Raw genomic sequence first — 23,677 nt, 5'->3', positions numbered from 1 at the left:
TTGTCAAGCTTTCTCTGCATCTGTTGAGATGATCATATGGTTTTTCTCCTTCAGTTTGTTAATATGCTGTATCACGTTGATTGATTTGCGTATATTGAAGAATCCTTGCATTCCTGGAATAAACCCCACTTGATCATGGTGTATGATCCATTTAATGTGCTGTTGGATTCTGTTTGCTAGTATTTTGTGGAGGAGTTTTGCATCTGCGTTCATCATGGATGGCCTGTAGTTTTCTTTCTTTGTGACATCTTTGTCTGGTTTTGGTATCAGGGTGATGGTGGCCTTGTAGAATGAGTTTGGGAGTGTTCCTCCCTCTGCTGTATTTTGGAAGAGTTTGAGAAGGATAGGTGTTAGCTCTTCTCTAAATGTTTGATAGAATTCGCCTGTGAAGCCATCTGGTCCTGGGCTTTTGTTTGTTGGAAGATTTTTAATCACAGTTTCAATTTCAGTGGTTATGATTGGTCTGTTCATATTTTCTATTTTTTCCTCGTTCAGTCTCAGCAGGTTGTGCATTTCTAAGAATTTGTCCATTTCTTCCACATTGTCCATTTTATTGGCATAGAGTTGCTTGTAGTAATCTCTCATGATCTTTTGTATTTCTGCAGTGTCAGTTGTTACTTCTCCTTTTTCATTTCTAATTCTATTGATTTGAGTCTTCCTTTTTTTCTTGATGACTCTGGCTAATGGTTTATCAATTTTGTTTATCTTCTCAAAGAACCAGCTTTTAGTTTTATTGATCTTTGCTATCGTTTCCTTTTCATTTATTTCTGATCTGATCTTTATGATTTCTTTCCTTCTGCTAACTTTGGGGTTTTTTTGTTCTTTCTCTAATTGCTTTAGGTGCAAGGTTAAGTTGTTTATTTGAGATGTTTCCTGTTTCTTAAGGTAGGATTGTATTGCTATAAACTTCCATCTTAGAACTGCTTTTGCTGCATCCCATAGGTTTTGGGACGTCGTGTCTCCATTGTCATTTGTTTCTAGGTGTTTTTTGATTTCTTCTTTGATTCTTCAGTGATCACTTCGTTACTAAGTAGTGTATTGTTTAGCCTCCATGTGTTTGTATTTCTTACAGATCTTTTCCTGTAATTGATATCTAGTCTCATAGCGTTGTGGTTGGAAAAGATACTTGATATGATTTCAATTTTCTTAAATTTACCAAGTCTAGATGTGTGACCCAAGATAAGATCTATCCTGGAGAGTGTTCCATGAGCACTAGAGAAAAATGTGTATTCTCTTGTTTTTGGATGGAATGTCCTATAAATATCAATTAAGTCCCTCTTGTTTAATGTATCATTTAAAGCTTGTGTTTCCTTATTGATTTTCATTTTGGATGGTATGTCCATTGGTGAAAGTGGGGTGTTAAAGTCCCCTACTATGATTGTGTTACTGTCGATTTCCCCTTTTATGGCTGTTAGTATTTGCCTTATGTATTGAGGTCCTCTTATGTTGGGTGCGTAAATATTTACAATTGTTATATCTTCTTCTTGGATCAATCCCTTGATCATTATGTAGTGTCCTTCTTTGTCTCTTGTAATAGTCTTTCTTTTAAAGTCTATTTTGTCTGATATGAGAATTGCTACTCCAGCTTTCTTTTGATGTCCATTTGCACGGAATATCTTTTTCCGTCCCCTCACTTTCAGTCTGTATGTGTCCCTAGGTCTGACGTGGGTCTCTTGTAGACAGCATATATACGGGTCTTTTTTTTTTTTTTTTTGCGGTATGTGGGCCTCTCACTGTTGTGGCCTCTCCCGTTGCAGAGCACAGGCTCCGGAGGCGCCGGCTCACTGGCCATGGCTCACGGGCCCAGCCGCTCCGCGGCATGTTGGGATCTTCCCGGACTGGAGCACAAACCCGTGTCCCCTGCATCGGCAGGCGGACTCTCAACCACTGGGTCACCAGGGAAGCCCCAGGTCTTGTTTTTGTATCCATTCAGCCAGTCTGTGTCTTTTGGTGGGAGCATTTAATCCGTTTACATTTAAGGTAATTTTCGATATGTATGTTCCTATTCCCATTTTCTTAATTGTTTTGGGTTTGTTATTGTAGGTGTTTTCCTTCTCTTGTGTTTCTTGCCTAGTGAAGTTCTTCTAGCATTTGTTGTAAAGCTGGTTTGGTGGTGCTGAACTCTCTCAGCTTTTGCTTGTCTGCAAAGGTTTAAATTTCCCCATCAAATCTGAATGAGATCTTTGCTGGGTAGAGTAATCTTGGTGGTAGATTTTTCTCCTTCATCACTTTAAATATGTCCTGCCACTCCCTTCTGGCTTGCAGAGTTTCTGCTGAAAGATCAGCTGTTAACCTTATGGGGATTCCCTTTTGTGTTATTGGTTGTTTTTCCCTTGCTGCTTTTAATATGTTTTCTTTGTATTTAATTTTTGACAGTTTGATTAATATGTGTCTTGGCGTGTTTCTCCTTGGATTTATCCTGTATGGGACTCTCTGTGCTTCCTGGACTTGATTAACTATTTCCTTTCCCATATTAGGGAAGTTTTCAACTATAATCTCTTCAAATATTTTCTCAGTCCCTTTCTTTTTCTCTTCTTCTTCTGGAACCCCTATAATTCGAATGTTGGTGCATTTAATGTTGTCCCAGAGGTCTCTGAGACTGTCCTCAGTTCTTTTCATTCTTTTTTCTTTATTCTGCTCTGCAGTAGTTATTTCTACTATTTTATCTTCCAGGTCACTTATCCGTTCTTCTGCCTCAGTTATTCTGCTATTGATCCCATCTAGAGTATTTTTCATTTCATTTATTGTGTTGTTCATCATTGTTTGTTTCATCTTTAGTTCTTCTAGGTCCTTGTTAAATGTTTCTTGCATTTTGTCTATTCTATTTCCAAGATTTTGGATCATCTTTACTATCATTATTCTGAATTCTTTTTCAGGTAGACTGCCTATTTCCTCTTCATTTGTTAGGTCTTGTGGGTTTTTACCTTGCTCCTTCATCTGCTGTGTGTTTTTCTGTCTTTTCATTTTGCTTATCTTAGTGTGTTTGGTGTCTCCTTTTTGCAGGCTGCAGGTTCGTAGTTTCCGTTGTTTTTGGTGTCTGTCCCCAGTGGCTAAGGTTGGTTCGGTGGGTTGTGTAGGTTTCCTGGTGGAGGGGACTAGTGCCTGTGTTCTGGTGGATGAGGCTGGATCTTGTCTTTCTGGTGGGCAGGTCCACGACTGGTGGTGTGTTTTGGGGTGTCTGTAGCCTTGTTATGATTTTAGGCAGCCTCTCTGCTAATGGGTGGGGTTGTGTTCCTGTCTTGCTAGTTGTTTGGCATAGGATGTCCAGCACTGTAGCTTGCTGGTCGTTGAGTGAAGCTGGGTCTTGGCGTTGAGATGGAGATCTCTGGGAGGTTTTTGCTGTTTGATATTATGTGGAGCTCGGAGGTCTCTTGTGGACCAATGTCCTGAAATTGGCTCTCCCACCTCAGAGGCACAGCAGTGACTCCTGGCTGGAGCACCAAGAGCCTGTCCTCCACATGGCTCAGAATAAAAGGGAGATAAAATAGAAAGAAAGAAAGAAAGAGGATAAAATAAAATTAAGTAAGATAAAATAAAGTTATTACAATAAAAAGTAAGAAATAATTATTAGGAAAAAAATTTTTTTAAGTAAAAGAAAAAAAACCCGGAGGGTTAGAACCCTAGGACAAATGGTGGAAGCAAAGCTATACAGACAAAATCTCACGGAGAAGCATACACATATACACTCACAAAAAGAGGAAAAGGGGAAAAAATCATAAATCTTGCTCTCAAAGTCCACCTCCTCAATTTGGGATGATTAGTTGTCTATTCATGTATTCCACAGATGCAGGTACATCAAGTTGATTGTGGAGCTTTAATCCGCTGCTCATGAGGCTGCTGGGAGAGATTTCCCTTTCCCTTCTTTGTTCTCACAGCTCCCAGGGTTCAGCTTTGGATTTGGCCCCGCCTCTGCGTGTAGGTAGCCTGAGGGCGTCTGTTCTTCGCTCAGACAGTAGGGAGTTAAAGGAGCAGCTGACTCGGGGGCTCTGGCTCACTCAGGCTGGCGCGGGGGGTGGGGGCACGGAGTGCGGGGCGAGCCTGCGGCGGCAGAGGCCAGCATAACGTCGCACCAGCCTGAGGCGCGCCATGTGTTCTCCCGGGGAAGTTGTCTCTGGATCATGGGATCCTGGCTGTGGCAGGCTGCATGGGCTCCCGGGAGGGGAGGTGTGGATAGTGATCTGTGCTCGTCCACAGGCTTCTTGGTGGTGGCAACAGCAGCCTTAGCGTCTCATGCCCGTCTCTGGGGGAAGAGGATTTTTACATGGTCTCAAACTCTCTTTTGAATCAGGAACTCTGGGGCTGGAACCCAGTCATCTGTGTTTTCACATGTCCTCCTGGGGTTTCTGATACACGCTAGACAAAGTTGGAGAACCAGTGATCTGCTAGTGTTGCAGGGCCTCCTGAAGAGGCGGGGGTTGGCTGTGCCTCACGGTGAGGACAAGGACACTGGTAGCAGTTCTGGGAAGTACTCCTTGGCATGAGCCCTCCCGGAGTCAGCCATTAGCCGCACCAAGGAGCCTGTAGCCTCCAGTGCTGGGTCGCCTCAGGCCAAACAACCCTGTTGTGTGTTTTTGAGAATCCATCTTTGCCCTTTGTGATCCAGTCCAGGACATAATCTTGGCTTCAGTCTCCAGGGGAAGTACTCTGTATGTCCTGTGAGTATTGATTTCAGGAAGGACACAGCTAGATATTTCTGTAGGGGATTAATTTTTCTTACTGTAAGGAGAGTTGTATGATGGATGTTAAACTGATTATTTTCTTGGACTGAATGAGAACTCCATGTTACTACAAATATGAGTAGGACCTAAAAGTCTTGTCTTGCTGAAATCTGAAATCTTGATTAGCCTGTACTGAGCTGCCAGATATATATAGGATCCTCACTCCCTCAGCAGTCAAGATGGCATAATACACTTGTTTTTCTCTGGAGAATAGTGGGCAGTGACTGAAGATTTCTCAAGGGTCACTCATGATGGGGTTGTACCTTTCCATCTTGAAATTTCTGAAAATAATTGAGTTAAAAGATAAACATGTTGCAAGGGCATTCGTGCTTCTGGCCATGATGGAGTAACTGAGACCTAACTAACCTTCCTGAATAGATAACTAGAAGTAGATGAAATTTGTGAAACAACTACTTTCAGAAATTGGACAGCAGGCAGTGCAGGACTCTGATCCTCAAGAGAAAGGAAAATAGCAATGAACCACATACAACCACCACTTTCAGGCTTTCGCTTGGGAGGCTATCTTAGCTCGGGCTGCCATAACCAAATCCCACAGACTGGGTGGCTTGAGCAACAGGAATTTATGTTCTCAGTTCTGGAGACGAGAAAGAAATAAACAAGGTGCTATCAGCGTTGGTTTCTGGTGAGGCTTGTAGGTAACTGTCTTCTCACTATGTCCTCAAGACATAGTAGAGAGACAGATCTGTTGTCTATTATAAGGACACCAAGCCTATAGGATTGGGGCTCTACATTTATGAATTTGTTTAACTTTACCTCCCTGAAAGCCCTATCTCTGATGTATAGTCACAGTGAGGGTTAGGGCTTCAACATATGAATTTCGGGGGAAGACAATTCAGTTCATAACAAAGGCACTTTCCAGGCTAAGATACAGAGAAGGGGGATCCCCATCAAAGCATAGTCATGTTACTAAGTTGAGGCAGATTGGAATTCATGGAGGGGGCTAGAATTTGTAGGGCAGACAGCCATAGAAGAAGGAGCTATGCAAAGAAACGGCCACAAGGGCTTTCCTGGTGGCGCAGTGGTTGAGAGTCCGCCTGCCGATGCAGGGGACACGGGTTGGTGACCCGGTCCGGGAAGATCCCACATGCTGCGGAGCGGCTGGGCCTGTGAGCCATGGCTGCTGAGCCTGTGCGTCTGGAGCCTGTGGTCCGCAACGGGGGAGGCCACAGCAGTGAGAGGCCTGTGTACCACAAAAAAAAAAAAAAAAAAAGGAAACGGCCACAAAAGTCTCCATAGGAGTTTCATTGAGTGTATTGCTGAAACTTCATAAGGCTGGGCAAAGAATTGGTAGTTGGCAAGCTGAACAAATTACCTGAGCTCAAAAAGGCTGGGAAACATTCATGTTCTGAGCTGCTAGAATGGAGAGTTATACATTTAGGCCATTCAGTAGAGACCTCAGAAGGGTCACATCTTGGCAGTAGGGCTAAACTGCCCAGAGTAAAGATTATCTTAAACTCACACTCATGAATTTAATAACAAGCCTTGAAAGGTTCAGCATGATCCAAAAGTAACCAAGCTGCCTCACTGAACAGTCTTACACCTTTTGAAGGAATTCACAAAATTCAACACTCCCCAATGCAGAATTTGCAGTGTTAATCCATTAAAAATTTACTGTACATAGAAAGAAGCTGGAAAATGTGAACTATAGTCAGCAGAAAAACCAATAAATAGAAAGCACCCAGAAATGACTAACGATAGGATTAGCAGACAAAGATTTTAAAATAGTTTTTATACATATGCTCAGATATTTAAAGAGAAACATGAATACAATGGTAAGAGGAATTGGAGATACAGAAATGGAACCAAATGGAACTTCTAGCAATGAAACCGTACAATATCTTATATGAATAATTCCCTGGAGGGGCTTAAAAGAAGATTAGACACTGATGAAAAAGGTCAATGAACTTGAAGACATAGCAAAAGAAAGTAAACTGAAGAAAGAGAAAAATCCAAAGTGGCTACACCAGTTTACATTCTCACCAGCAGTGTTCCAATTTATCTACATCTTCACCAACACTTGTTATTTTATCTGACTTTTTGATTATAGCCATCCTAGTGTCTGAAGTGGTATTTCATTGTGGTTTTATCTGAAATTTTGATAACTAATGATGTTGAGCATATTTTCATGTGCTTATTGGCCATTGTATATCTTACTTGAAGAAATGTCTATTCATATCTTTTGCCCATTTTTAATTGGGTTGTTACTCATTAAGTTATAAGAGTTGTTTATATATTCTGCATGCTAGACTTCTATCAGATATGTGATTTGCAGGTTTTCTTTTTTTCGTGCGTTGTCTTTTTTACTTAACGGTGGTGTCCTTCGAAGCAGAAATATTTTTAATATTGGTGAAGTTCAATTTATCTTTTTTTGTTGTTATTTTTGCTTTTGGCATCATATCTGAAAAACCATTGCCTACTTCAAGGACATCAAGATTTATGCCTATGTTTTTTTGTAAGAGTTTTATAGTTTTAGTTCTTACAGTTGGGTCTTTGATCCATTTTGCATTATTTTTGTATAGGGTTTAAGGAGGGTTCCAAGTACAGTTTTTGCATGTGGAATACATTTGCTGAAAAGACTATTGTTTCCTCATTGAATTGTGTTGTCACCTTGTCAAAATCCATTGACCATTCTCAATTCTATTCCACTGTCTAGCCTTATACCATTAGGGCACTGTCTTGATTACTGTAGCTTTACAGTATGTTTTGAAATAGGGTTTGATGAGTCTTCCAACTTTGTTCTTCCTTTTCAAGATCGTTTGGGCTATTCTGGGTCCCTTGGCATTTCCATATGAGCTTTAGGATCAACTTGTCAGTTTCTGCAAAGAAACTAGCAAGGATTCTGATAGAGATTGTTAATCTGTAGATTATGTTAAATCAGTTTGAAGAGTATTGTCATCTTAACAATATCAAGTCTTCTGATCTGAGAACATAGGTGTCATTCCATTTATTTAGGTCTTTAATTTTTTTCAACAATGTTTTTGTAGTTTTCAGTGTACAGGTCTTGAATTCTTTTGTTAAAATTGTACCCAGATATTTTATTGATGGTATCATAAATGGAATTGTTTTCTTAATTTCATTCTTAGAATGTTCATTGCTAGTGTGTAGAAATACAATTTATTTTTGTACATTAATCCTGTATTCTGTAACTTTGCTGAACTCGTTTATTGGTTCTAATATTTGCGTGTGTGTGTGGATTACTTAGGGTTTTCTATGTATAAAATCATTCCATCTGCAAATAGAGATAGTTTTACTTCTTTTCTTTCAGATCTGGATGCCTTTTATTTCTTTCTCTTGTCCTGACGAGAACCTCTCGTACAGTGCTAAGCAGGAGTGGCCAGAGCAGACATCTTGCATGTTCTTGATTTTGGTGGAAAGCATCCAGTCTTTTACCATTAAGTATGATGTTACTTAAAGCTGTGAAGTTTTCATAGATGTCCTTTATCAGGGTGAGGAAGTTCCCTGCTTTTTCTGCATTTATTTAATCATGTCTCTCCCTCCCCCCTTATTCTACACTATTGTCTATTATATTAATTGATTTCCAGATGTTAAACCAACCTCATATTCCTGGGATGAATTTCATGTGGCCATGGTGTGGTGTATAATCTTATTTATATGTTACTAGATTTGGTTTGCTAGCATTTATTGAGAGTTTTTGCATCAATATTCATAAGCAATATAGATCTTTAGTTTCTTTTCTTGTGCTATCTTTGATTTGGTATCAGGGTAATACTGGCCTCATAGAATGTGTTGGGATGTGTTGCTCCTCTTCTGTTTTTCAGAACAATTTGTGAAGAATTTATATCATTTCTTTTCTGGACGTTTGGTAAAATTCACTAGTGAAGCCATCTGGCCCTCAGCTTTTCTTTGTGGAAATTTAAAAATTACTAATTTTATATCTTATAGGCCAAGTCATATTTTCCATTTCTTCCTATATCAGTTTCAGTATTTTGTGTATTCCTGGGAATTTGTGCATTTCATTTATCTATTTTGTTAGTATAGTCCATAGTATTCGCTTATAATCCTTTTCATATCTGTAAGTTTCGTGTCTCCTCTTTTGTTCCTGTTTTAGGTAATTTGAGTCTTTTCTCTTTTTTCCCTTGGCCGGTCTAAAGGCTTGTCAATTTTGTTGATATTTTCAAGGAAACAACTTTTGGTTTATTGATTTTTTTTTCTGTTGTTTTTCTGTCTGCTGAAAACCAATAATAAAGAGAAAAACCTTATAAAGCAGCCGGAGGAAAACAAGACACATTGCTTATAGAGGAAGAGGAAGCCTTCCAATACAGAAGATAAGGACACTACACTTAAAATGGATGCATTGAATTTCTTGTAAAAATTTGGTTTAAAAAAAAAAAGCACGTTTCCTTTGAGTCTGAATACTGTCAGTTTGATCTCTGCATGAGACAGTATGCTTTGCAGGGAAGAACCCTTTCCCTGTCCCCGAATTCCCAGACAATACCATGTCCCAGAGTTCTTCATGGTGGAGGTGGTGGTTTTTCCTTCCAGTACAAAAGGAAAAAACAACAACAAAAAAGCAGGCCCTGCTGAGTGTAGGCAGGAGTCTGTGCTGATTATGATGCTTTTAGGGAATTTTTTTTCTCCCTTCTTTTAGCCCTAATCCAGTCATTATCAGCCTCAGCTGCACTTTAGAATCAGCTGGGGAGCTTTAAAAAACTACTGAAGCCCATCTCCATCCTAGACCAACTTAAATTTAGAATCAGCTGGTGGAGCCAGCCATCTGAGGTGTGTGTGTGTGTCTGTGTGTGTCTAAATATAAAATATATGTATGTGTGTATATAAATATAAAATATGTATATTTTGTGTATATATAAATATAAAATATATATGTATATCTTATATGTATGTATATATATGTATGTTGTGGTTTTTTCACTTAACGTGAAAATTTTTAAATATATACTGAAATGGTGAGAATAGTGATCTTTAAACTGGGGATATGAGGACACCCAGGGGTGAAGGATTCTCCAGGGGATCAGCTTTAGCTGAATATCCAGGGTAAAATTGACACCCCAAATATGCTTTGTCCAGTTTCCCCACCATATGGGGTGCAAAATGGAGATGGTTCTTGGTCATGAAACAGATACTATTACACATAAACGCACAAACACTGTTGGGAGGAAAAATTTTCTTTTGTCACCTTAGGTCCTAGTGCTTGGGGCCTGTGTATTAATTGACAGCCGCCAGTTTGAAGATCACTGTCAAGGGGTTTGCAATTCTTTGCTTTAAATCAAATTTTAAAAGGGTGAGTATAAATTTCCACTAAAATTTTACTTTCAATTAAAATTTGTCATGTTGTTTTGATCAATTATGTGTTACTAGTAATGGTAATGTTAACTCAATCAAAATAATTTTTTTGAACACTTACAGCTTTAAGATCATAAGAAGTGAAGTTTAAAACTTTTTAAAATAAAATACTTTTGTAGTCAAATACTTTTGTAGTCAAGAAGTATGAGCAGATGATCAGTAGTAGATCTTCAAGCATAAAAATATATCACAGTCCAATAAACTTCTTTGAAGGAAGTAGGGTGAAAGTGTAAGTTCAAAAAGAAAAAAAAAAGAATGATGTTAGGAAGAGTTAGTCAGGGACTTCCCTGGTGGCGCAGTGGTTAAGAATCCGCCTGCCAATGCAGGGGACATGGGTTTGAGCCCTGGTCCAGGAAGATTCCACATGCTGCGGAGCAGCAGCCCGAGCGCCACAACTACTGAGCCTGTGCTCTAGAGCCCCCCGAGCCACAACTACCGAGCCCACGTGCCACAACTACTGAAGCCCGCGCGCCTAGAGCCTGTGCTGTGCAACAAGAGAGGCCACCTCAATGAGAAGCCGTGCGTCGCAACGAAGACTAGCCTCTGCTTGCCGCAACTAGAGAAAGCCTGCACGCAGCAACGAAGACCCAATGCAGCCAAAAATAAATAAAATTTTAAAAAAATCATATATTTTTAATGGATAATGACGGGTATCATATTGCTATGGTATTTAGATTCCACTGGATTCATTTCAGAAAGTAACGTCTTATTTCAAAATGTTAAGATTTATAATACATTGGAAATTAGATTCTTTGCAATTGCTTAAACTTGTGATGAATCATTATAGATGTCAACTGAAAAATGTACAAGGGAGAACATGCATTAAAAAAATTTTTTTAAGGGCTTGAGAAGGGAAAAGTGAAGATCACTGCTCTAGATGGATTGCTTCGTTTCCTTCTGGAGGGCCAAGGACCATTCACTAGAAGGTAATTTATTTTAAACCTTTTCTTCATAGTTTAATGAAGCAGAAGTTGATTCATACTTCACAACTTCATCTGTATTAGGACTGATAACTAATAAACTCTGCAAAATAAGTGTGCTTATGGAAATTACGTGGATGTGTTTTGTATGTGCACGGCATTTTCTATCCATTCTCTGTCTGTGAAAGACAAATATGTCTGTATAGTACAAAGTTACTTTTGCTGTTGTCAGTACTTATCAATATAGCTTATGTCACAGCAATAATTAAATCATTCACTCTGATACCAGCCTCCAGTTCCTGTTAATTTTTAGTCTATGTGACCTATGTCTATAATCTGTTTTTTTTAATTAATTTTATTTATTATCAGACCTCTCGGCAGTGAAAGCGTGGAGTTGCAACCACTGGACCTCCAGGGAATTCCCTGGTATGACTTTTATTAGCAGGAATAGCTACCAATGAAACTCACTTTGGTGTATGTTGCTCACACACTATTAGAACTGCGCAGAGGCCCATACACTGGATGTGCTCTTACGTTTCAGTTCTCCAAGGCTTTGCTGACATGCTTTGCTGCCAGCTTTACCTGAAGCAGAAAGTTTTCATTTCTTATCAGTTACATTGAAGTGCATATATGTATCTTCTCAAAGATGATCATTTTATCTGTTCAAAATGGTACACATAAAATGTAAAATATGCATGAACAAAATAAAAAAGTGAAAATCCTGAGATCAGGAATAAATGGAGACAAGGATTTGTAGTCCTGCTTTAAGCTTTAAGTACATCAATAATTCTTCTGAAATTTACATCTGGAAAAACCTACATATTTAGAGTGTTTTCTTCTCCCTCAATTTATGCAATATTACTATATGACAACTTTATGGCTAGAAGAGTTTAATTTTTTTTCTTTTATTGAAATATAGTTGATTTACAATATTGTGTTAATTGCAGGTGTATTGTGTTAGTTTTCAGGTGTATGGCTAGAAGAGTTTAATTTTTCTTTTACTGAAGTATAGTTGATTTACAATATTGTGTTAAGTTTCAGGTACAAAGTGATTCGGTTATACATATCTATATATTTAAGTGTATACTTTTTAAAAATTCTTTTCCATTATAGGTTATTACAAGATATTGAATATAGTTCCTTGTGCTATACAGTAAATCCTTGTTTATTTTATATATGGTAGTGTGTTTCTGTTAATCCCTCCATCCCCTTTCCCTTTGGTAATCATAAGTTTATTTTCTATGTCTGTGAGTTTGTTTCTGTTTTGTAAATAAGTTCATTCCACATATAAGTGATACCATATGATATTTGTCTTTCTCTGTCTGACTTACTTTACTTAATATGATCATCTCTAGGTCCATACACATTGCTGCAAATGGCATTATTTCATTCTTTTTTATGGATGAGTAATATTCTATTGTATATATGTACCACATTCTCTTTATCCATTCACCTGTTGATGGACATTTAGGTTGCTTCCATGTCTTGGGCTATTGTAAATAGTGCTGCTGTGAACACTGAGGTGCATTTATCTTTTCAAGTTAGAGTTTTCGTCTTTTGCAGATATATGCCCAGGAGTGGGATTGTTAGATCATATGGTAACTCTATTTTTAGTTTTTTAAAGAACCTCCATACTGTCCTCCATAGTGGCTGCACCAATTTGCATTCCCACCAACAGTGTAAGAGGGTTCCCTTTTCGCCCCACCCTCTTCAGCAGCATTTATTATTTGTGGACTTACTATTAGTGACCGTGTGAGGTGACACCTCGTTGTAGTTTTGATTTGCATTTCTCTAATGATGAATGATGTTGAGCATTCTTTCATGTGTTTGTTGGCAATGTATATCTTCTTTGGAGAAATGTCTCTTTAGATCTTCTGCCCATTTTTTGATTAGGTTGTTTGTTTTTTTGATATTGAACTGCATGAGCTGTTTGTATATTTTGGAAATTAAGCACTTGTTAGGCACATCATTTGCAAATATTTTCTCCCAGTCAGTAGGTTGTCTTCTTGTTTTGTTTATGGTTTCCTAGACGAGATTAATTTTTTTGAAGAGGTTTTTATTGTGAAAAATGAGAAAAAAAACCACACCCCATGAATTAACAGAATAGATTCAAAACCAAGATTACCTGAAACAGAGAAGTGGAAAAATGGACAATGATAAATAAAATCTGTGGCATATCCCAATGCACTTTTGGTATACATAGATACTCAAGATAAAATTTATCATTATTGTTATTTTTAACAACTCAGTCCCTTCAGTAAATACAGTTGCCTTGAAATATGACCGTAAAAGATAGCTAGAAGTAGATATAAACATGTTCATTTTTAATACATTTTAAAGAAGCAGCATAAATTGCTTTATTACACATAAATTATTTTAAATAAATAACATTTTATTATTAAACATGAAGCAAAATTGTTGAAAGATGTTGTCTCATTATCCTGCCAATCTCCAGTTAATCAAGGCCTTATTCAGTATCCACTAGGGCTCAGCACACCCAAAAATAGTGTTTAATGATGTACAAAAACAGATCCAGTTAAGGCTTTGTTGTGATTGTTACACGTTATACTGTTATATGCTATTTTTCAGAGCTATATTGAAACATATTAGCTCAATTAATATTTCTGTCTCACTTTATAGAAAATAAAATTTCACTTATCAGTGAAAAGGAAGAGGCAAAAGGCAAAAATAAGAAAGAGAAAGAGACATTTAGCATTGATCAAGACGTAAGCCTCGGAACCTCTTTTTCAGAAAGCAGTGGAGATTAGCAAGAATGGAAATGAAAAAATAAGAAAATTGAATTCTCAGTGTTGACACAGTTCCTAAAAAGTAAGATAATTAAAAGCAGCTTTTTAAAAAAAATTATTTTATTTTTGGCTGCACTGGGTCTTCATTGCTGTGCATGGGATTTCTCTGGTTGGGGTGAGCGTGGGCCACTCTTCACCGTGGCGCATGGGCCTCTCATTGCGGTGACCTCTCCTGTTGCGGAGCACGGGCTCCAGGCGCACAGGCTTCAATAGTTGTGGCACGCAGGCTTAGTTGCTCCGCGGCATGTGGGATCCTCCTGGACCAGGGCTCCAACCCGTGTCCCCTGCATTGGCAGGTGGACTCCCAACCGCTGCACCACCAGGGAAGCCCAAAGGCAGCTTTAAAAAATTTTTTTTTCTATTTTAATTTTTAAATTTTGGTTGCGCCTGGTCTTAGTTGCAGCAGGTGGGCTCCTTAGTTGTGGCTCTCTGGCTCCTTTAGTTGGTGGCACGTGCTCCTTAGTTGTGGCCTGTGGGCCCCTTAGTTGTGGCATGAGAACTGTTAGTTGTAGCATGCATGTGGAATCTAGTTCCTGACCAGGGATCGAACCCGTGTCCCCTGCATTGGAAGGCAGATTCTTAACCCTGTGACACCAGACAAGTCCCCTAAAGGCAGCTTTAAAAAAAATTTTTTTTTAATTGAAGTATAGTTGATTCACAATGTTGTGTTAGTTTCTGGTGTATAGCAAAGTGATTCGGTTATACATATTTTCTTTTTCATATTTTCCATTATGGTTTATTACAGGATATTGAATATAGTTCCCTGTGCTATACAGTGGGGCCCTGTTGTTTATCTGTTTTGTACATAGTAGTTTGTATCTACTAATTCCAAACTCCTAATTCATCCCTCCCCCACCCACTTCCCCCTTTGGTAACCGTAAATTTGTTAAAGGCAGCTTTAAACAAAAAGGTGGTGAATGGATTAATACCAAGACCAGCCCCTAGTCTCCCAGTAGCTCACCTGCTTCGTGCTGCCCAGCACTCGGCCCTCCCTGGGACACAGCATCTTTCCACTCTTCCTGTCCCTTCCTTCCCCTCCCCATGCTTCCTCAGCGGGCTCTTAGTAGGAAAACAGTATGATTTAGTACCTCACGCTAACTGATCAATCACCGGTGGATAGGCTGAATCTCTCTTGCTACACCTTAGCACCAAATGCGTTATTCACTAGAAGGAATGGCCCCTCCAACTACATTCCTCCCTCTCCCAAAGAACAGGGAACTGAGAAGTCAGAGAAGTTCAGGAGAGGGCAGGGTTGGGCGGTCCAGTCTTTAGGGTTCTCCACATCCGACTCTCAACTCTGCTTTCTGCTCTGAAGCATCTTCATCACTGAGCAGAGGATGCTGTGCTGGGCCATCATTGCAGATCCAGCAACATCCCTCCTCCCTCCCCTCAGAAGGGGAGATACATATTGTTCCATAACCCTTTGCCGGCGGGAACCATTATGTTTCCCCAGGGGGAGGCAGCTGCCTGAGGTGGGGGAGGCAGCTGCCTGAGGTGTGGGAGGCGGGAGAGGAGCAGCAGCCATCCTTTACCTCTGGCAGGAGGGTGGACTTGGGGAGGGGGTAGCTGTTTGTCTTGCACCGGCCGGGATGTGAGGCTGCAGCTCTTCCTCGGTGCTGTTGGCTTCTTGGCTTCCTGAGATTCCCTCATTTCCCCAGCGACCTCAGGGCAGTTCCTTGACCTTCACTTTCCCAGCCTTTAGGAAGGGGAAGGTTGTGGAAGCACCTGCTCCCTCCCTGCTTTCGGTTTTCCTGATGGAACTCTGGCTGATAGGGGCACTTTGGCTGACTTGCTTGTTCTCTGCTGTCCTCAGAGTGAGTTGTTAGTTTTCCCACCAAGAATGCAAACCAGTGATGACTGTGGATGTGCTCTAAATTTGTAATAAAGCACATTCCTTGGTATTTCCTAGTCGTTTTATACACTTTTCTTGAAATCTCCGACACCCCCTCCCGGAAAGACTCAAGAAAACAAAGGAAAGCACCATCACTGTCGTTAAATCTTTTCATTTATCAAAGCTGTTATTGTTGTTATTGTATCTTGCTTCATACCAGAATTGTGACAAAGGGCAATTAGTTTTAGAGAAAGTGAAGAAAGGTAGGAAGGTTGCTTTAATTTTTCCCGGACCTGGCTGGAGGGGAAATTCACACATCCTTCCAGTTTATGAAACAGGCGTCGGATCTTTATTAAACTGGCTAGCAGAAGAAGGTCGTCCCCGTTCAGGTGTCGGAGTGCTGGAATCTCTTCAGGGTTTGGTAGCTTTTCAGGAAAGAGAGAAGGGAAGTTCAGGGTCCAGGGTGGAAATGGTGACTGCAGAAGCAGGGGGTGGGAGGAGGCGAGAGGCGACACTAATCTGGGGCTGGATTCCCTCTTGAGTCTAATTATCTATAAATAGGGGCAGTGGTGTTAATTCTAGTCTGAACAGGAATGAGTTGAGATGCTCTGGAGATTTGAGAGACTACAGCAGGCCAGACCACATAGAAATCGGATACTTTCTTTCAAATGCTTACAATGTATTTAAGTCATTTACCGGCATCTGCTGGGGGAAGCACAGAGATGCTGCAGGCACCCCGTCCCTGGGACACGCCCAGTGCGGAGAGCGTGGTGGGTGCGGGCCTAGAGGCTGGGAAGGCCCTGAGCTGGGCTTTCCAGAAGGAGCCGGGATGACTAAGGCACCTTTCCTTCTAAAGCGCGCCCCAATCTCCAGGAGGCCCTTCCACACGACCCTCCTTGCCCTCCACCCTCCCCACTTCCTTACGGCCTTGAGTGATTCAGGCTGATGCTGTCTCCTCGCAGCTGCGGGAAGGTCAAGGGTCTGTTAGGGCAGCCTCGCCTGAGGTGTTTCCCAGCTGCGGCTTCTGAGGCAGCGCAGGAGGGCTGTATAGCCTCGGCGGGGCGGGGCGGGGCTAAATGCAAGCCCACCTACTACCTCCTGCAAAGCTGAGTGACCTCTTACCTGCCAGAGATGTGAGAACTCGCAGCATCTTCCTGCATTTTTATCCCTCCCCTCTTTGGAAGGGAGGAGGGAGGGAGGGAGGGGGGAAGGAGGATGAGATGCCTGAGTAATGAGGATGGATCTCCATTTTTAGTTTTCCTTCGATCCCAAATCCCATAAAATGGCAGAAAACATTTTCAGAGAGTAAATCAATAGGAAATAGGAAAGATTTTTTTTATCTGCAGGAATAATCTTAAGGAATTCCTGAAAATCAAGAAGCAGCTGGGACCACATCCGTACAGAGATAAATGACCAGATGGAACCACTAATCCCAAACACACACATTCTGAGATCAAAGTCAACAGCAATGGGAGGAGGAGAGGCCTTGAGGTAAATATTGCCATGGTCCCCTGGCCTCCCCTTTGTGTTGAGCCGCGGTGCCCCCAGGCTGAGGCTGGAAGCCTGGCGCTGGAGCTCGCCTTCCACCCCTCAGCAGCACATGCCACTCCTCCACAGTTAGCAGAAGGACACTTCGGTAAGGAGAACATGCAGGAAAACAGGGCTTCTCAATGAGAGGCACCAGATTTACCTGTCAGAGATGCTAATATTCAGGGAAACAGACCTTAGAATATATATATACATACATATATATGTGTGTGTGTGTGTGTGTGTGTGTGTGTGTGTGTATAGTTAATATTTTCTGAGGGATTTGGGAGAATTATTGTTGTCAAGGAAAATAGAGGATTTGGAACTTAGTTCTATGCACATAGAAAAAAAGATACGTTACTTTTAGAATAACCATTAAAATATAACGTATTAAAAGATCAAGTCTGTTAAGTTGAGGAAAGCAACAAAAGTTAGATGTGTTTGCAGGGACACATCTAACTCAAAACTACATAAAAAGGTTGCAAATCAAAGGATGAAAAAAAGATGTATGAAGCCAGTGCAAACTAAAAGAAAGCAGGTGTAGCAATTTAACATCATATGAAGTAGCATTTAAGGCAAAGACCATTAAGAGGGAAACTGGGAATAATACATATTGATGACATTAAATTTTTTTGTCAAAATAGAAACAAAAACCCTCAGTGATATGCTGAGTCATGTAATGGGCACAGCTGAAAGGCAAATAAATGAGGTGGCCCAGGGGTGAAAAGTATAACTCACCATGAAGACAGTCGACACCTTTAATTTCCTAACCATAGAGCTTTAGGACAGATAAAGCAAAACCTGATAGAAATTGTAGGAAAAATGTACTAATTCAGTCATATTGGGAGACATTCATACATCTCTCAAATAAACCAACCATAATAAAAAGAAAAGGATATAGAGAGAAGTGTAAATAGAACATTTAGACATACACAGTTTTGTGCTAGTAAACCTTTTGGGGGGGTCAAATATACATGGAACAGTCATAAGTTATGTCATCAACCACCAAGAAAATATCAGTACATTTTGAACAGCAGGGAAAAAATACAAGCCATATTCCTTGACCATTTAGAAGTTAACAAGAAAAAGAGAAAATTTAAGAACTCTATTTGAAAATTCAATAACTACTGAGTTGAAGAAATCAGAATACAAATCATAAACCCTTTATAGGTGAAAGAAAATGGGAGCCCTACATATTAGAACCTGTGGCATATATATGTGGCCAAAGGGGCACTCAGAGTGCCAGGGTAGGGGTGGGGGTCGTGCGAGTTTACACAGGGTGGTCAGGAAAGGACTCCGAGAACAGAAACCTGAGGGAAGTGCAGCAGCTATGTGCTAAATGGGGGAGGAATATTTTAAGTTGAGTGAATAGCGAGTGCAAAAGCCCTGTGGCAGCGACATGCCTGGTATTGTCTAGCAACAGCAAAAAGGCCAGGGTGGCTGAAACAGAGTGGGTAGGAAAAGAGGACTACAGAGGGAATGTTAATAGAAGGAAGTCCAGATCACATACAATATTGCAGTTACAGGATCTTGGCTTTTACTGTGAGTAAGGTTAGAAGTCTCCAGTTTTGACCAGACTTTTGTTTTCAAAATATCACCTCCACTATCATGGCAGAATTGACTTTGGGAAGACCGGAAGCAGGGAGACTTAGGAGGAGGCTACTGTAATAATTTAAACAAGAGATGGATTAGGTACATGAGGCAGATAAGGGTGGTAGTCTTGAAGGATGCCAGGAGTGATAGAGTCTGGAGATATGTTGGCGGTAGAGTTTATAGGACTTGCAGATGAAAGATGTGGGGTTGTGAAACAGAGAGGAGGGTAGCAACCCCCAAGTTTTGGGTCTGAGCAACTGAAAGAAAGCAGTTGCCATTTCCTAAGATGGAGAAGACCCAAGGTAGAGCACGCTTTCAAATGTCATTTTGCTCTGTGAAGTTTCTAATGCCCTTTAGACACCAGATGGAGATGGAGGGTTGGAATCAGATCTGCAAGTTTAGAGTTCCTGGGAGATCCACGTGGAGATAAATGGAGGGGTCATCAGCAAGCAGATGGTATTTCAGGACAGAAAACTAATGAGATCACCTAGGGAGTGAGTATAGCTAGAGAAAAGATGAGCCCAATGACAAGCCCTGGAGCCCCTCGATATTTAGAAAAAGGCAGGGGTGAAGAAGATAGGCAAAGAAAAATGAGAAGGAGTAACCCTTGAGGTAGAAGTAAAATCAAGGGAGAGTAGGTCCTGGAAGCAAGGGAGGAAATTCTTCTAGGAGGAGGAAGTGAGCAACTGTGCCCAATGCCACTGAGAAGGCATTAGATTCAACATAAATTAACTATAGAACATATGAAATATTAGGTAGCAACAGAATAGACAAATATGCTTGGATATGTAGACATGAAAGGATCTTTAACACGTTAAATGGAAAAAAACAAGTAGAACAAGCCTAATAATACAATCAGTGTAGTCTGATCCAATTTTTATTTTAAAAAGATGTATGTGAATAATTTATAAGTACATAGAAAAGAAGTACACACCAAATTTTCAGTGGTGATTACCTTTGGGAAGAGAATTAGAATAGAAGAAAGGATGAAGGGGGTATCTCATTTTGTTACTCTCTATATTTCTATATTATTTGAATCTTCAAATATGAGAATGTATCCACATATCACTTGGAATTTTAAAAAAATGAAAGGGTGTTCATGAGGATGATGAGAAAAGCAATCACTTTTAACATCAAATTCTTTCTTTTGCACCAACTCTCTTTTCTGATTAAAATTCATTTCGAAGGAGGGAGGTGAGGAGAAAGAGCATTTTAGACATTTTTGGTAAAAATGTATATTTACCATGAATGTAATGAACCAAAAAAAGGCTATCTTGTAAATTTCTAACCAAGGAAGAAGCTTGTTTGGAGCGTGACAGCTGACTGCAGTAGCTAGACTGACTGGAAGTAGCTCAAATAGTGCTTAGCACATTGTAGACCCTTGCTCTGTGTTGGCTGAATCTGGAGTCTCCTTTTTGTTTGGTGTTTATGAAATATCCCTGCCTGTGTGGAATCCTGAAGTCGTATTTCCACTCGATTAAACGTATAGACTTTTTAGAAGCTGAAGATGTCTTTGAAGTTTGGAACAATCTCTTCCTTGAATAATTGATGAAACAAGGTCCTCAGAGTTTAGAGGACTTATTCAAAGTCACATACTATATATGCTCTATATGTGACATAGATCTCTATCTATATCTTTCTCTACATGCCTATATATATTTCAGCTTTACTGAGGTATAACTGACAAACTCTATATCTCTACTGAGCTATCATTTGCTAAGTACTTAGTCAGTTCCAAGCACCATGCTAAGTACTTTGCATTCTCATTGTATCTTCACAGCAATCTGTAAGAGAGGAATCATTATCCCCATTTTGTAGAGGAGGGAACTGAAGTTCAAGTTCAGCTACTTAGCTAAGTGGCAGAGCTGAGGTTTGAAACTACGTCTCTGTAACCCGAAGTCTGTGTTCTTAACCGTTGTGCAGCATTTCTGGTCACTGAGAGTGTACTCTGGGCCATGCCCCGGGCAGGATAAAGGAATCAGTAAGACAGATTCTGTCCTGCAGGAGCTCACCTTCCAGTAGGAAAGACAGCCATGAAGGCGAGTAAGGCACATGGTTCAGCAAGTGCATGGACAGAGGTGAGTACACAGACAACCCAGAGAAGGACATTTTCGACCCTGACTGGACAAAGGGCTAGGAGCTCTGGGAAGTGTTTCCAAGGAGATGGGGCTTGTGCTGGGTCTTGAACGTGGTCAGAACCCAGGTCTCCTGACTCAGCCAGGCGCTTTCTGCTAGAGCACAGAGAAAAGCAAACCCAATACAAAATCCCAAAACCAAACCCCCAAAGCTGCACTACCTCAGTCAGAGAGTAAACACTCAGTAAATGTTATTTGGAATCAAGTCTGAACTAAAAGGAATTTCTGAGGAAGAAAAAACAGTAAGGTTGCCTCAATCCATATGAAACTTTCACTATATGTTTTTTCATTGAACTCCAAAATTCACAGTAGTGCACAGTGGATTACACACAAGTATAATCTATCAGTAATAACACTAACAAACATTGCTTTACTCTTATTATTCTAAATGCTTTCAACTGTTTATAAAAATGTACCTACCTTCACTTTGGTTCCGACACTGATTCTTGCCTGTTGGCCCATTGCTAAAAAAGTGATTGAAATCTTGTCTTGTTCTAAAATGCGGATTCCAACATAACGGTTCAAAGCCAGAAAGACAGGTTTAAATGAAACGAAGGGTGAGGAAGTGACGGAACTTGACCAATTCCAAGCCCTTACTCTGTTGCCAGCTTGATCTGAACATTGACCGCCCAAGATATTGATGTATACCCTGGGCAGAAAGGAAATTAAAAATCATAAACAGTTACATTATAATTCAACCTTGAATTAGCCTGCTCACTTGCTAACCAAAGGGAATAGCAGTTTATACTAGCCAATAGCATATGAATAGTGGAAAACCTCAGGTAATCTTAGGAGCAATAATACTGTGACCGACTTCTATACTAATTTGAAGTACTGGGTATGGTTTAAGATGTAGTAATAAACCAAAATGGGTCCAAAGGCTGGAACCGGGATGGTAAAGGGATCTGGAAAATGATGTGCTGGGGAGGATGAAGAGGGAGCACAGAAGGTTTAGTTTGGATAAGAAGAAATACAGGAGAGCAGGCTCTACATGGAAGAGGGGAGAAGACTCGTACTTAGATTTTCCCTGTGTCAAAATGAAGATCAGTGAGTGTAAGTTCTGGGAAAGGCCAAATTGGCCTCAGTACAGAGACCTGTTTCCTAACAGTGCCCAGCAACTGGGGGCCAGGAGTCCTTCTAGGAGACCTCTCATCAGGGCCAGTGTGGGCAGGAGAGGCTCAGGGATCATCTCTGAGATCACTGTGGTTTAGAAGAGTTTGGTAATGGAGCAGAAGGGGGAACTGAGGCCAGCAGGGCCTCCCCAATCTCTTAGAGTTGTTAATGCCACATTTTACCACATTACCTACAGATGTAGCCCTGCACAATCTGAGATCTAGTGGCACTAGTGACTGCCATCCTACTCTATGAGCTCCTTTGCATACCCTCTCACTTTCTTCCATCTGGGGTCACCATCTCTTTCTCGAGGAGAGAGGATAGGTAGAGTTCTGGGTACTTAGCTGGCTTAATTTGATAATAAATTATTATTTTTTAAACCAGATGAATTGGCCAGGAGGGCTCCCTAGAGTAAAATAACTCACATAGTATTTTCCCAGCTTTGATGAGTGGCAGTAATCTGATAACAAAAGTACAACTGAGAAATTGAGGTGATTATCTTTGTATCTGGGAGGAGGGAGATTTAGTTTTATCTTGGTACGTGGGTGAAAATAACATTTGGCTAAAATTATCTAGATAAATTGTTTATTTAATAAACTTTCTTTGAGTCTATGCCGTGTACAGATAAATGTTATGTAGTGGCAAAGGTGCAGGGTGTGCCTTCAAGGGACTTCAGTCCCACAGGGGAGGTGGGCTTGCTACACAAGAAGCAGCGAGAGGGGCTATGAGAGTGTCAAGGAGTCATGTCAGTGGGCCCAGGAGTTCAGTCGGTGGCTGGGAGGTCTTTACTGGTAAAGGGAGAAGTCCTAGAAGCCAGTGAATATCTGGTGACAGTTGATATAGTGCCCCACCAGATGTGATGCAGAGCTGCTACTGAACCCTGCAGGATAAGGAGAAAGTCTCCAATAGACTTGGAGGTAATGGATTGACTACTGCTTTGAACTAAAAGTACAAATACCTTCCTGTGTCCTAACTTTCTCAAGTACTGGCAGAGTGTTCAAATTTCTGTCAAGTATTGGCAGAGTGTCTCAAGATAAGATTGTTATACCTGTAAATAAGTTAAAGGGAGAGAATATCTCTTTCTGAAAAGCTTCAAAAGATTAAATTGTATTTGAAGTTAGAACCCAAATTTCACTTTCTCAGACTAAATGAAATAATATGAAATCACAGAGTGTGTAAGTTAGTAGATCGAAGGCATTAGGACCTTCATTTCTCTAGAGATTTTGTTTGTATATTATTGTTGGTTGTGGCTATGGGAAGCCTACTTGTTAGGGATATATCTCAAACAGTAACAACACAGTATGGCAGCTGTCCATTGCGAATTATTTCCATAGATGAAGCCAGGATAACATTATCAGGGCATAGCATCTAGAGAGACTGCCTGGGTTCATATCTCAGATCCCTAGGATGGCCATACAATTTATTTAGAGATTTTTTTTAATATTAAAATTGTATAGTTTATATTTTCTTTCTGTTTATAGAAAAAATATGATGAGCTTTGTTTTATGTAGTTGCCTGGGATTTTTCCACTAAGCAGCATATGGAATGACATAAATCAAAAATTTATCTGAGTTGAACATTACTATCTAAAGACCACTAATATAAATAAATCTTCTTAAAGCTATTTTTGTCCTTCTAGTTATAAGATGAATAAGATCTGGGGATCTAATGTATAGCATAGTGATTATAG

At 40.3% G+C, this 23,677-nt stretch overlaps 1 protein-coding gene across 1 annotated transcript in view; it reads right to left on the bottom strand.

The window, feature by feature from the left end:
- Window positions 1–15,780: 15,780 nt before the first annotated feature.
- ERICH6 (glutamate rich 6) overlaps window positions 15,781–23,677 on the bottom strand; it is a 32,035-nt gene continuing 24,138 nt past the window's right edge. The window contains exons 12-13 of the mRNA XM_030873499.3: window positions 21,295–21,523; window positions 15,781–16,044 (exon numbers count right to left, since the gene is read on the bottom strand). Coding sequence (XP_030729359.2) covers window positions 15,781–16,044; window positions 21,295–21,523 — 493 coding nt within the window. The remainder of the gene's footprint in view (window positions 16,045–21,294; window positions 21,524–23,677) is intronic.

Source organism: Globicephala melas, chromosome 4 (genome assembly GCF_963455315.2).
Source record: "Globicephala melas chromosome 4, mGloMel1.2, whole genome shotgun sequence".
NCBI classification, from domain to species: domain Eukaryota; kingdom Metazoa; phylum Chordata; class Mammalia; order Artiodactyla; family Delphinidae; genus Globicephala; species Globicephala melas.
This window is presented reverse-complemented; position numbering and strand designations above follow the sequence as displayed.